The sequence below is a fragment of the Lampris incognitus genome, chromosome 16, assembly GCF_029633865.1.
Source record: "Lampris incognitus isolate fLamInc1 chromosome 16, fLamInc1.hap2, whole genome shotgun sequence".
Taxonomy (NCBI): domain Eukaryota; kingdom Metazoa; phylum Chordata; class Actinopteri; order Lampriformes; family Lampridae; genus Lampris; species Lampris incognitus.
The window spans coordinates 1761409-1775398 of NC_079226.1; the positions used below are offsets into that span (position 1 = coordinate 1761409).

The 13990-nt window shown below is 46.6% G+C and overlaps 1 protein-coding gene and 1 non-coding gene across 3 annotated transcripts in view; both read left to right on the forward strand.

The window, feature by feature from the left end:
* The window catches only part of psma3 (proteasome 20S subunit alpha 3), a 31985-nt gene that overhangs the window by 17176 nt on the left and 819 nt on the right, over positions 1–13990 (forward strand). For both annotated transcript variants that reach the window (XM_056295781.1, XM_056295782.1), the window contains exons 8-11: positions 3481–3546; positions 4322–4368; positions 4462–4529; positions 5677–5741. In XM_056295781.1, coding sequence (XP_056151756.1) covers positions 3481–3546; positions 4322–4368; positions 4462–4529; positions 5677–5741 — 246 coding nt within the window. The remainder of the gene's footprint in view (positions 1–3480; positions 3547–4321; positions 4369–4461; positions 4530–5676; positions 5742–13990) is intronic.
* On the forward strand, positions 5454–5534 carry LOC130126938 (small nucleolar RNA SNORD53/SNORD92). The gene has a single exon (XR_008811785.1). It is a non-coding gene; the product is annotated as a small nucleolar RNA SNORD53/SNORD92 (small nucleolar RNA).

Below are 13990 nucleotides of genomic sequence, written 5' to 3' on the forward strand. Positions count from 1 at the left end.
TAAAGCGACATGCGGACTATGAGGGAGCGGTAAAGCGAGACATGCGGAGTATGAGGGAGCAGTAAAGCGAGACATGCGGAGTATGAGGGAGCGGTAAAGCGAGACATGCGGAGTATGAGGGAGCGGTAAAGCGACACATGTCGAGTATGAGGGAGCGGTAAAGCGACACATGGGGAGTATGAGGGAGCGGTAAAGTGACACATGGGGAGTATGAGGGAGCGGTAAAGTGACACATGCGGAGTATGAGGGAGCGGTAAAGCGACATGCGGACTATGAGGGAGCGGTAAAGCGAGACATGCGGAGTATGAGGGAGCAGTAAAGCGAGACATGCGGAGTATGAGGGAGCGGTAAAGCGAGACATGCGGAGTATGAGGGAGCGGTAAAGCGACATGCGGAGTATGAGGGAGCGGTAAAGTGACACATGCGGAGTATGAGGGAGCGGTAAAGCGACATACGGAGTATGAGGGAGTGGTAAAGCGACACATGGAGTATGAGGGAGCGGTAAAGCGACACGTGGAGTATGAGGGAGTGGTAAAGCGAGACATGCGGAGTATGAGGGAGCGGTAAAGCGACATGCGGAGTATGAGGGAGCGGTAAAGCGACATGCGGACTATGAGGGAGCGGTAAAGCGAGACATGCGGAGTATGAGGGAGCAGTAAAGCGACACATGCGGAGTATGAGGGAGCGGTAAAGCGACACATGTGGAGTATGAGGGAGCGGTAAAGCGACACATGCGGAGTATGAGGGAGCGGTAAAGCGACACATGCGGAGTATGAGGGAGCGGTAAAGCGACACATACGGAGTATGAGGGAGCGGTAAAGCGACATGCGGAGTATGAGGGAGCGGTAAAGCGACACATGCGGAGTATGAGGGAGCGGTAAAGCGAGACATGCGGAGTATGAGGGAGCGGTAAAGCGACACATACGGAGTATGAGGGAGCGGTAAAGCGACACATACGGAGTATGAGGGAGCGGTAAAGCGACACATGCGGAGTATGAGGGAGTGGTAAAGCGACATGCGGAGTATGAGGGAGCGGTAAAGCGACATGCGGAGTATGAGGGAGCGGTAAAGCGACATGCGGAGTATGAGGGAGCGGTAAAGCAAGACATGCGGAGTATGAGGGAGCGGTAAAGCGACATGCGGAGTATGAGGGAGCGGTAAAGCGACATGCGGAGTATGAGGGAGCAGTAAAGCGACATGCGGAGTATGAGGGAGTGGTAAAGCGACATGCGGAGTATGAGGGAGCAGTAAAGCGACATGCGGAGTATGAGGGAGTGGTAAAGCGACATGCGGAGTATGAGGGAGCGGTAAAGCGACATGCGGAGTATGAGGGAGCGGTAAAGTGACACATGCGGAGTATGAGGGAGCGGTAAAGCGACATGCGGAGTATGAGGGAGCGGTAAAGTGACACATGCGGAGTTTGAGGGAGTGGTAAAGCGAGCAGAGAAGGCCTCCCCTCTAGTAAATCCATGGCAGATGGTGTTGATTTCTTGGACATTGAAGATAAATAGAATAGTTGGAAAGTTGTTTGTTAGAGGTATAGTACCACAGTACATACTGATACACATGGTACACAGACAACAGTACCTCTAACAGACTAACATAATACCACATTAATCCAGTTACATGTTGAAATTAGGCTACATGGATGTCTCCCTCTAAATATAATAATATAAGCGTACAAGTGTAAAAATAATGATATAGGTGTATAAATGTAAATATAATGATAAAGTTGTGTATAAATATATAAGCCACACAGGAGGTTCAGCTGGTGTAAATATAATGATATAGATGTGTATAAATGTACTAGCCACACAGCAGGTTCAGCTGGTGTAAATATAATGATATAGGTGTGTATAAGTGTAAATATAATCATGTAGGTATGTATAAGTGTAAATGTAATGATATAGGTGTATATATGTGTAAATATGGTGATATAGGTGTGTATAAATGTAAATATGTTGATATAGGTGCGTATAAGTGTAAATATAATGATTTAGGTGTGTATAAGTTTAAATTTCATGATATAGTGTATATTAGTGTCAATGTAATGATATACACTCACCGCCCACTTTATTAGGCACACCTGTCCAACTGCTCGTTAACGACAATTTCTAATCAGCCAATCACATGGCAGCAACTCAATGCATTTAGGCATGTAGACATGGTCAAGATGATCTGCTGCAGTTTAAACCGAGCATCAGAATGGGGAAGAAAGGTGATTTAAGTGACTTTGAACATGGCATGATTGTTGGTGCCAGACGGGCTGGTCTGAGTATTTCAGAAACTGCTGATCTACTGGGATTTTCACGCACAACCATCTCTAGGGTTTACAGAGAATGGTCCGAAAAAGAGAAAATATCCAGTGAGCGGCAGTTCTGTGGGCGAAAATGTCTTGTTGATGCCAGAGGTCAGAGGAGAATGGCCAGACTGGTTCGAGCTGACAGAAAGGCAACAGTAACTCAAATAACCACTCATTACAACCGAGGTATGCAGAAGAGCATCTCTGAACGCACAACACGTTGAACCTTGAGGCAGATGGGCTACAGCAGCAGAAGACCACACCGGGTGCCACTCCTGTCAGCTAAGAACAGGAAACTGAGGCTACAATTCACACAGGCTCACCAAAATTGGACAATAGAAGATTGGAAAAATGTTGCCTGGTCTGATGAGTCTCGATTTCTGCTGCGACATTCGGATGGTAGGGTCAGAATTTGGCACCAACAACATGAAAGCATGGATCCATCCTGCCTTGTATCAACGGTTCAGGCTGGTGGTGGTGGTGTAATGGTGTGGGGGATGTTTTCTTTGCACACTTTGGGCCCCTTAGTACCAATTGAGCATCGTGTCAACACCACAGCCCACCTGAGTATTGTTGCTGACCATGTCCATCCCTTTATGACCACAGTGTTCCCATCTTCTGATGGCTACTTCCAGCAGGATAACGCGCCATGTCATAAAGCTCGAATCATCTCAGACTGGTTTCTTGAACATGACAATGAGTTCACTGTACTCAAATGGCCTCCACAGTCACCAGATCTCAATCCAATAGAGCACCTTTGGGATGTGGTGGACCGGGAGATTCGCATCATGGATGTGCAGCCAACAAATCTGCAGCAACTGCGTGATGCTATCATGTCAATATGGACCAAACTCTCTGAGGAATGTTTCCAGTTGAATCTATGCCACGAAGGATTAAGGCAGTTCTGAAGGCAAAAGGGGGTCCAACCCGGTACTATTAAGGTGTACCTAATAAAGTGGCCAGTGAGTGTAGGTGTATATAAGTGTAAATGTACTGATACAGGTGTGTATAAGTGTAAATGCAATGATATAGGTGCATATAAGTGTAAATATGATGACATAGGTGTGTAAATGGGATGATACAGGTGTGTATATGTGTAAATGTAATGATATAGCTGTGTATAAGCCACACAGCAGGTTCAGCGGGTGTAAACTCTACGTATGACTTTGCTCTTTCAGGGTTATTGGGGTTGTGCAATTGGGAAAGCCAAGCAAGCTGCCAAGACAGAGATCGAGAAGCTCCAGGTGAGGACGTTCTTCATTCACTGTTCACATGCAGTCAGACATCTGGTCAGAGTGAATAACTGAATGCAGGTCATAATTTAATGAAGGTGTCTATATGTGTACGTGATGATATGATGTCTGCAATGGTCTGAATTTACAAGATATGTTGGATTGTCTAATTCTGAAACAGAAGTTGTGTTGCCTTCCACCTGCCTCCAACTTTAGGTTCAAGACTTTTCAAAAAATGTCTGTTGTTTTTCCACCCATCCCAAAATGTCAGACATTAATCTCCTTCATTGTGCTGAGCATGAGCGTTGTTTCAGACACGTGTGTGTCTGCTGGACAACACACAGCTGTGTGGTTGAGCTGCTAGCTAATGGCATCAGTATGCTCAGATGAGGAACAGGAAGCTGCACACCTGTTGTAACCTGAAGAAGACAGCTCAGCCTGACCAAACCTCCACTGATACACATGTGTCCTACAGTTATGAGCGTGCAGCTTCCTTTTCTTAATCTGTGTTTCCTGTTGCTCACCCTGTTGTTTGTCTGTTGTTTCCGGGTGAGATGTCGGTAACACAACCAATTCTCTGGAAAACAAATTGATTAAGGTGAATACAAATCACAGTACATCCAGCGACGGAGGAAAACTCGAGCTTTGTTAATCAGTTTAATGGTTTAAGATGTTCACAAAAGAATCAAATCGTTACTGTAATCTGATTAAAATGCAAATGTTCACTTGGATGTAAACACAGTGTGTGCCTGGTTCCTAAAGGTTTTCTGTCTGGCTCTTTCATCAGATGAAGGAGATGACGTGCAGAGAGCTGGTTAAAGAAGTAGCGAAGATGTAAGTTTTAACAAGACAACCATGTACTGAAGGAGCTGCTAAGCACTGGCTTGGTCCGTGTTAATGGTGAAATGTTTGTCTGATATTTTCCAGAATTTACATCGTCCATGATGAGGTGAAGGACAAAGCATTTGAGCTGGAGCTCAGCTGGGTGGGAGAAGGTAAGAAAACTCTTAGTCCTTCTGAACCCGACAGGCTGTCCATGAAACAAGGCTGTCTCACAGCGACCTGCTGACAACATCTGTCTGCTGCTGCTTCAGTCAGACTGGAGAGTAATTAGCCAGGCCAAGAAGCAGTTTGTTTAATAACAGTATTTGGTTCCTGCTGGAAATGCATAAATGTGTTGTGAATAGGTTCTGTGGGAGCTCTTGAAGAAGGTCTGGACTTGTTCAGAAGCTCAGGATAACATCCAGTCTAATGATGAGTGAAAGTTCACACACAGAAAACAATGAAGGCTCGCACCTGACTGGCAGAGCTGCAGTTGTCTCGTGATGCTGATGTTTGTCATGGTGACATCGTTGTTATTAGAATTCAGAAATCTGGATCTGTTTCAGTCTCTTGGGTGGATCACAGTCCGAAGTTTGAATCCACATTCAGAACTGACCTGATCTGGACTGTTGTATTGCTAAGAGTGTGTATCTTTGTGCTTTTGAGCATCTAAGGCTGGAATAATTTCTCTGACACTTCCCAGACTTCTTTTGAGACCTTCAGTAGAATAAACTTTATTCATAACTCACATTCAAGAGGTCAAAGGTCAGAGCCACTGCACCCACTTAATGGCTGGTGTCCCTACAGGCTAGGGCTAGTGAGTTACGGACGAAAAACGGAAGAGGGTGAATAAGTCAGAACCATGTTTCTTGGCCATATAGGTTTGCACACACACAGAATGTGACTCCGGTGTTGTGGTTCTCTCAGTGTACTTAACATAGAATAACAACACTACAACACAACAACCTTCACACATATACACAAGGACTGACTTCTACAGGAGAAATAAGAGGTGGTAAGGTGCAGTGGTGCAGAGAACATATCAGAGATGCTGAAACACATGTTAGCAGAATGCTACATGACACATGAGGACAGGGGAGGTGTGATGATACTGAGAATGGTTTCGCATGCTGGACTGAAAACATGTGATGTCATGACTCTCTTGGCTATCTGACCTATTCCTGTTTCCATAACAACCCATTGCTGAGATGGAGACGCTTGTCTTATTTGGCCAAATCAGACATGGAACAGGCATCACACATGCACCACGTAACGTCCTTCTGTTGATACCGAGTCATGTCTCCTGTCTTTGTCTGTCAGTAACAAATGGACGACACGAGCTGGTCCCCAGAGACATCAGAGAGGAAGCGGAGAAGTACGCCAAAGTGAGCACTACACACAAACACACACATGCTTACCCACATGCTTACCCAACTAAGTTAAATCTTTTCTATCCAATCATAAACATCTCAGTCAGGTCTTACATTTGCACGTGTCCCCCTCATGTATTCAAAGTATGACAGAAGACAATTAAGGAATATGAGGGACACATGTATGAAAATGATGAGAGAGACAAACAGTACGACAGCAGATGGAAGTATTTCTCCACAGTAGCTTTCCAGCACAATGTTGAGTTTTTCATGTTTTCACCATGGAAAACCAGCCATTTAATGAGTTGAGCTGAGCGCAGCGTACGCCAAATTAGATGTGGAAAACCTGTCTGTTTTCAGATTCCCTGTCAGTCCAGTCTGAGTCTGTTCGGATTTGGCTGTGTCCTACAGGCTCCAGCACCACACGGCTCATCTAACACACGACTTAAGGGAAATTTCACTGAGTTTCAAATTGATTTCCATGTGATAATCGTCTTGGTGGCATCCTGTAACATGCGCAGTACCTGTCAGTGATGTCTGTATTGCCATAGCCCGCTATAGCTAAGGGCGCTCACGTAGTCTGTAAGTACAGGGGGTGTACACTGTGTGGACGGACCACATCTTTTCATAGTCTTTTATAGTCCAGTCGTACCAACGCATACCCATTTCCCACAATCTGTGCGCATCGTTTTCCTTTTCCGCCGGAAGTTACAGACCATAAACAACATGGTGCTGACGGGGAAGTTACAGATCATAAACAACATGGTGCTGACGGGGAAGTTACAGACCATAAACAACATGGTGCTGACGGGGAAGTTACAGACTGTAAACTACATGGCGCTGACGAGGAAGTTACAGACCATAAACAACATGGCGCTGATGGGGAAGTTACAGACCGTAAACTACATGGCGCTGACGAGGAAGTTACAGACCATAAACAACATGGTGCTGACGGGGAAGTTACAGACCGTAAACAACATGGTGCTGACGGGGAAGTTACAGACCATAAACAACATGGTGCTGACGGGGAAGTTACAGACCATAAACAACATGGCGCTGACGGGGAAGTTACAGACCATAAACAACATGGTGCTGACGGGGAGGTTACAGACCATAAACTACATGGTGCTGACGGGGAAGTTACAGACCATAAACAACATGGTGCTAACGGGGAAGTTACAGACCGTAAACTACATGGTGCTGATGGGGAAGTTACAGACCATAAACAACATGGCGCTGACGGGGAAGTTACAGACCGTAAACAACATGGCGCTGATGGGGAAGTTACAGACCGTAAACTACATGGCGCTGACGGGAAAGTTACAGACCATAAACAACATGGTGCTGACGGGGAAGTTACAGACCATAAACAACATGGCGCTGATGGGGAAGGTACAGACCATAAACAACATGGCGCTGATGGGGAAGTTACAGACCATAAACAACATGGTGCTGACGAGGAAGTTACAGACCATAAACAACATGGCGCTGATGGGGAAGTTACAGACCATAAACAACATGGCGCTGACGGGGAAGTTACAGACCATAAACAACATGGCGCTGATGGGGAAGTTACAGACCATAAACAACATGGTGCTGACGAGGAAGTTACAGACCATAAACAACATGGCGCTGATGGGGAAGTTACAGACCATAAACAACATGGCGCTGACGAGGACCATAAACTACATGGCGCTGACGGGGAAGTTACAGACCATAAACAACATGGCACTGTCCTCGGATGAGGAAGTTACAGACCGTAAACAACATGGTGCTGACGGGGAAGTTACAGACCATAAACAACATGGTGCTGACGGGGAAGTTACAGACCATAAACAACATGGTGCTGACGGGGAAGTTACAGACCATAAGCTACATGGTGCTGATGGGGAAGTTACAGACCATAAACAACATGGTGCTGATGGGGAAGTTACAGACCATAAACAACATGGCGCTGACGAGGACCATAAACTACATGGCGCTGACGGGGAAGTTACAGACGATAAACAACATGGCGCTGACGGGGAAGTTACAGACCATAAACAACATGGTGCTGACGGGGAAGTTACAGACCATAAACAACATGGTGCTGACGGGGAAGTTACAGACCATAAACAACATGGCGCTGATGGGGAAGTTACAGACCGTAAACAACATGGTGCTGACGGGGAAGTTACAGACCATAAACAACATGGTGCTGACGAGGAAGTTACAGACCATAAACAACATGGTGCTGACGGGGAAGTTACAGACCATAAACAACATGGTGCTGACGGGGAAGTTACAGACCATAAACAACATGGTGCTGACGGGGAAGTTACAGACCATAAACAACATGGCGCTGACGGGGAAGTTACAGACCATAAACTACATGGTGCTGACGGGAAAGTTACAGACCGTAAACAACATGGCGCTGACGGGGAAGTTACAGACCATAAACAACATGGTGCTGACGGGGAAGTTACAGACCATAAACAACATGGTGCTGACGGGGAAGTTACAGACCATAAACAACATGGTGCTGACGGGGAAGTTACAGACCGTAAACTACATGGTGCTGACGGGGAAGTTACAGACCATAAACAACATGGTGCTGACGGGGAAGTTACAGACCATAAACAACATGGCGCTGACGGGGAAGTTACAGACCATAAACAACATGGTGCTGACGGGGAAGTTACAGACCATAAACAACATGGTGCTGATGGGGAAGTTACAGACCGTAAACTACATGGTGCTGACGGGGAAGTTACAGACCATAAACAACATGGTGCTGATGGGGAAGTTACAGACCATAAACAACATGGCGCTGACGGGGAAGTTACAGACAATAAACAACATTGCGCTGACGAGGAAGTTACAGACCATAAACAACATGGCGCTGACAAGGAAGTTACAGACAATAAACAACATTGCGCTGACGAGGAAGTTACAGACCATAAACAACATGGCACTGTCCTCGGATGAGGAAGTTACAGACTGTAAACAACATGGCGCTGACAAGGAAGTTACAGACCATAAACAACATGGCGCTGTCCTCGGATGAGGAAGTTACAGACTGTAAACAACATGGCGCTGACGAGGAAGTTACAGACCATAAACAACATTGCGCTGTCCTCGGATGAGGACGTTACAGACCGTAAACAACATGGCGCTGTCCTCGGATGAGGAAGTTACAGACTGTAAACAACATGGCGTTGACGAGGAAGTTACAGACAATAAACAACATTGCGCTGACGAGGAAGTTACAGACCATAAACAACATGGCACTGTCCTCGGATGAGGAAGTTACAGACCATAAACAACATGGCGCTAACGGGGAAGTTACAGACCATAAACAACATGGTGCTGATGGGGAAGTTACAGACCATAAACAACATGGTGCTGACGGGGAAGTTACAGACCATAAACAACATGGCACTGTCCTCGGATGAGGAAGTTACAGACCGTAAACAACATGGTGCTGACGGGGAAGTTACAGACCATAAACAACATGGTGCTGATGGGGAAGTTACAGACCATAAACAACATGGCGCTGACGAGGACCATAAACTACATGGCGCTGACGGGGAAGTTACAGACCATAAACAACATGGCACTGTCCTCGGATGAGGAAGTTACAGACCATAAACAACATGGTGCTGACGGGGAAGTTACAGACCATAAACAACATGGTGCTGATGGGGAAGTTACAGACCATAAACAACATGGTGCTGACGGGGAAGTTACAGACCATAAACAACATGGTGCTGATGGGGAAGTTACAGACCATAAACAACATGGTGCTGACGGGGAAGTTACAGACCATAAACAACATGGCACTGTCCTCGGATGAGGAAGTTACAGACCATAAACAACATGGCACTGTCCTCGGATGAGGAAGTTACAGACTGTAAACAACATGGCGCTGACGGGGAAGTTACAGACCATAAACAACATGGCGCTGACGGGGAAGTTACAGACCATAAACAACATGGCACTGTCCTCGGATGAGGAAGTTACAGACCATAAACAACATGGCACTGTCCTCGGATGAGGAAGTTACAGACTGTAAACAACATGGCGCTGACGGGGAAGTTACAGACCATAAACAACATGGCGCTGACGGGGAAGTTACAGACCATAAACAACATGGCACTGTCCTCGGATGAGGAAGTTACAGACTGTAAACAACATGGCGCTGACGGGGAAGTTACAGACTGTAAACAACATGGCGCTGACAAGGAAGTTACAGACCATAAACAACATGGCGCTGTCCTCGGATGAGGAAGTTACAGACCGTAAACAACATGGCGCTGTCCTCGGATGAGGAAGTTACAGACTGTAAACAACATGGCGCTGTCCTCGGATGAGGAAGTTACAGACAATAAACAACATTGCGCTGATGAGGAAGTTACAGACCATAAACAACATGGCACTGTCCTCGGATGAGGAAGTTACAGACCATAAACAACATGGCGCTGTCCTCGGATGAGGAAGTTACAGACTGTAAACAACATGGCGCTGACGAGGAAGTTACAGACCATAAACAACATTGCTCTGTCCTCGGATGAGGACGTTACAGACTGTAAACAACATGGCGCTGTCCTCGGATGAGGAAGAAGAGCTGCTCTGTTGCCAGGCTGTGTTGGAAAGAAAAACCCGGCGAAGGTGGTCTGTTTGACCACTTTACAAAGGGAGGGGTAGAGAGGGGCAGTTCAGCATGTTGGGGAGGGATAGAAGGGGTAGAGAAGGGCAGTTCAGCATGGTGGTGAGGGATATGAGGAAAAACATTGTCTCCATGCTGCATAAAAGTTGTAAAGCCACGAAGAAGAAACTAAAGAAGGTTTCCGGTGCCACACCAAATGCATGTCGATGTGAAACAGTTTCATGCCGAGCCGTGTTTTGTGTGACACCGGTACACGTACGCTAGGTACGTGCAGTCACAAAACTTGAGCTTCGCGTGGACGTGGGCAGGCAGACGTACGCTGAGGTCCACTATTGCGTCATTTTAGTCCACGTGGACCCCAGTGGAGTACGGTCCATGTATGGTACATCAAGAGTATGAACTGGCCTTAACTGGTTTATTTCCACCATCCGTTGATGCCAGTGCATGACAGAAGATGTACAAGTGTGATTGGCTGAGAGGTTCATCATCTCCACCAATGAGAACGTCTGTTGTGGTGCTTCCTTGCACATGCAGTCAGTGCAGAACAGCTTTCTTGGCAGCACAATATCCGTTTCTCTGTCAAAACCAGTTGAACAGCCGTTCGAATGTTAAAGACTAGACTGACAACGGTACTTCCTGGTCATGTAGGTTATTAGCATCAATACTTCCTTTTAACAGTATCATAGATCACACTGACGTCTTTTCTGTACTTTTCTATACAACAGTGTGTGACACTTCCGTTACTTAGTACAGGAAACCAGACTTTACATGAAGTAAATCCAGGCAGGAGACTTGCAGGCTGTTGACAGGCTGCTTGTGTCCACTAGGCTGCCATGGTACAAAATCATCATCATCATCTCATCTAGGTCGTCTGTCAGGACGCCCCTTTAGGGTTTCAGTTGCACATGTTTGTTTAAAGCATGGGGCGCTACTCCACATGCAAAAATACAAAAATCACTCCTTCAGTAATTTTTTATTTCTTGTTCCTCTGAATAATATTTCAGTTAAAACTTTCAAAATGTATTATAAATGATTTGTAATGTTATGTTTTGTGTCAGACTGAGGGGACCGAGTGATCTAACTGCCTGGGACTAGCTCTTTAGCCCTGCCTCACGCCAACACTGAACGTGTGTTAGCGAAGCCGCTTGGTTAAACAGGTCTGAGAGCCAGTCGGGTTCACTGTGTGTAAAAGAGGGAAGACAAGCCGCTGGCTGGCTGCCGGGGGTTTCCTGTTGGTCACAACACTGGCTGTCAAATCAGTCCGTAAAAACTTCACTGATCAATTTAGTTTTGAGAAATTACTGAATCTCCTTGCTGGGCTTCAGCATAGTCCAGTGGGAAGTCAGTGGTTCTCAGTTCACCACCATCTCAGTGGGTTATTTTGGAGCTGAGTCAACAGATGAACATAATGAACTGAATGGGAGAATAGAAACCAACAGTACTGGCTGTCCTGAGGAACCAACAGAGAACCGCTAGTGATGCCTTCAAACCAACAGCACTGGCTAGCCTGAGGAACCAACAGAGAAACACTAGTGACGCCTTCAAACCAACTGCACTGGCTGTCCTGAGGAGCCAACACAGAACCACTAGTGACGCCTTCAAACCAACTGCACTGGCTGTCCTGAGGAGCCAACACAGAACCACCAGTGACGCCTTCAAACCAACAGTATTGGCTTTGCTGAGGAGCCAACACAGAACCACTAGTGACGTCTTCAAACCAACTGCACTGGCTGTCCTGAGGAGCCAACACAGAACCACTGGTGACGCCTTCAAACCAACAGCACTGGCTGTCCTGAGGAGCCAACACAGAACCACTAGTGACGCCTTCAAACCAACTGCACTGGCTGTCCTGAGGAGCCAACACAGAACCACCAGTGACGCCTTCAAACCAACAGCACTGGCTGTCCTGAGGAGCCAACACAGAACCACCAGTGACGCCTTCAAACCAACAGCACTGGCTGTCCTGAGGAGCCAACACAGAACCACCAGTGACGCCTTCAAACCAACTGCACTGGCTGTCCTGAGGAGCCAACACAGAACCACTAGTGACGTCTTCAAAGATCAAGATGTGGGTCAGTACAGTCAGACATACTGCTGCAGACTACAGTTTTTCAGATAACGATACCAGTACCAGAAATGTCTCCGATACTGCCTAAAATGATGAATCTTGTATTGGCAAGTACGTGAGTCGGTGCACCGATGGGATATGATGTAACTTATGTCCCGAAATGGGATCAACTTTAAAGTAGTTTCACCCAGACAAACGGTTGGTTTCGTGTAATTTAGTGTAACGCTAGCAAAATGTCAGCAATTTGGGAATATTTTACACTGCAAAATCCCACCAGTAAACATGTCTGTGAATGTTCTCATTCATCCAGGTCATGGTTATGCAAAGGAATTGAATCGAGTGCAACTGGACTTAGTATATATCCGTGAAGATGTTTCGCTTCTCATCCAAGAGGCTTAGCTTGGTCTAGTCAGAAAGGCACGAACTGATGAAGCCTCTTGGATGAGAGGCGAAATGTCTTCACGGATATATACCAAGTCCAGTTGCACTCGATTCAATTCCTTTGGAGACCCACCAGTAAAACGCCAACGTGTACAGTATGCAAGGCTTTAGTTTGGAGGGGTGGCACTAGTGTCGCCAGTTTCAACGCCAGCAGTCTTACAAAGCATGTGAAGACAAATCATGAGAAAGAGCACGATGAGTTCAACAAGGCGAAGGGGAGCAAAGCACCAACTGCAGCAGCAAACGTCGGAAACCGCATTCCAACGACGTGATAAATTCCACAGACAGCCCAAACATGACAGAGATAACTGACAAACTTGTCAGATTCATTGTTCTGGACGATCAACTCCTGTTGGTCGTCAAAAACGTGGGATTTTGCCGCTTAATGGATTGTTTGGAGCCAAGGTACAGTTTGCCAAGTCGCAAAAACACCTGCGAAGCTGCCCACCCCAAACTCTACGGGACAGTGAGGAACACACTTCATGTAGGCTGCAAGATGTGCAGGCCATTAGCTTTACAACTGACATTTGGAGTGCCGATGTATGCCCAACGTCTTTGCTGTGTGTGTGTGTGTGCGCGTGTGTGTGCGTGTGTGCAAGGGATTAATTAGTTATAAAGTGCTTTGAGTGGCTGCTGGAAGTAGAAAAGTGCTGTAGAAGATGCAGTTTGTTCATCTTCATATGTCCCAGTCTAGAAGTAGTCCCACACCAGGTTTTCTACCAAGTCAAGAGACTCCATGTTGCTCTTCTGCAGTACGTTTTCCTCGCCGTGTTTGTGCGTTAGTGGTCATACTGCAGTTTGTAAGTGGAATACATGACCGTAACTACCAGCACACCACTTGTCACGTGTTTACAGTTTGGATGTACTGTGTCAAATGTCAAAAGTTCTTCCAGGAGCATCTGGGTGGCGTGGCGGTCTATGTCGTTGCCTACCAACACGGGGATCGCCGGTTCAAATCCTTGTGCACAATTGGCCATGTCTGCGGGTGGGAAGCTGGATGTGGGTGTGTGTCCTGGTCACTGCACTAGCGCCTCCTCTGGTCAGTCAGGGCACCCGTTTGGGGGGGGGGACTGGGGGGGAATAGCGTGATCCTCCCACACGCTACGT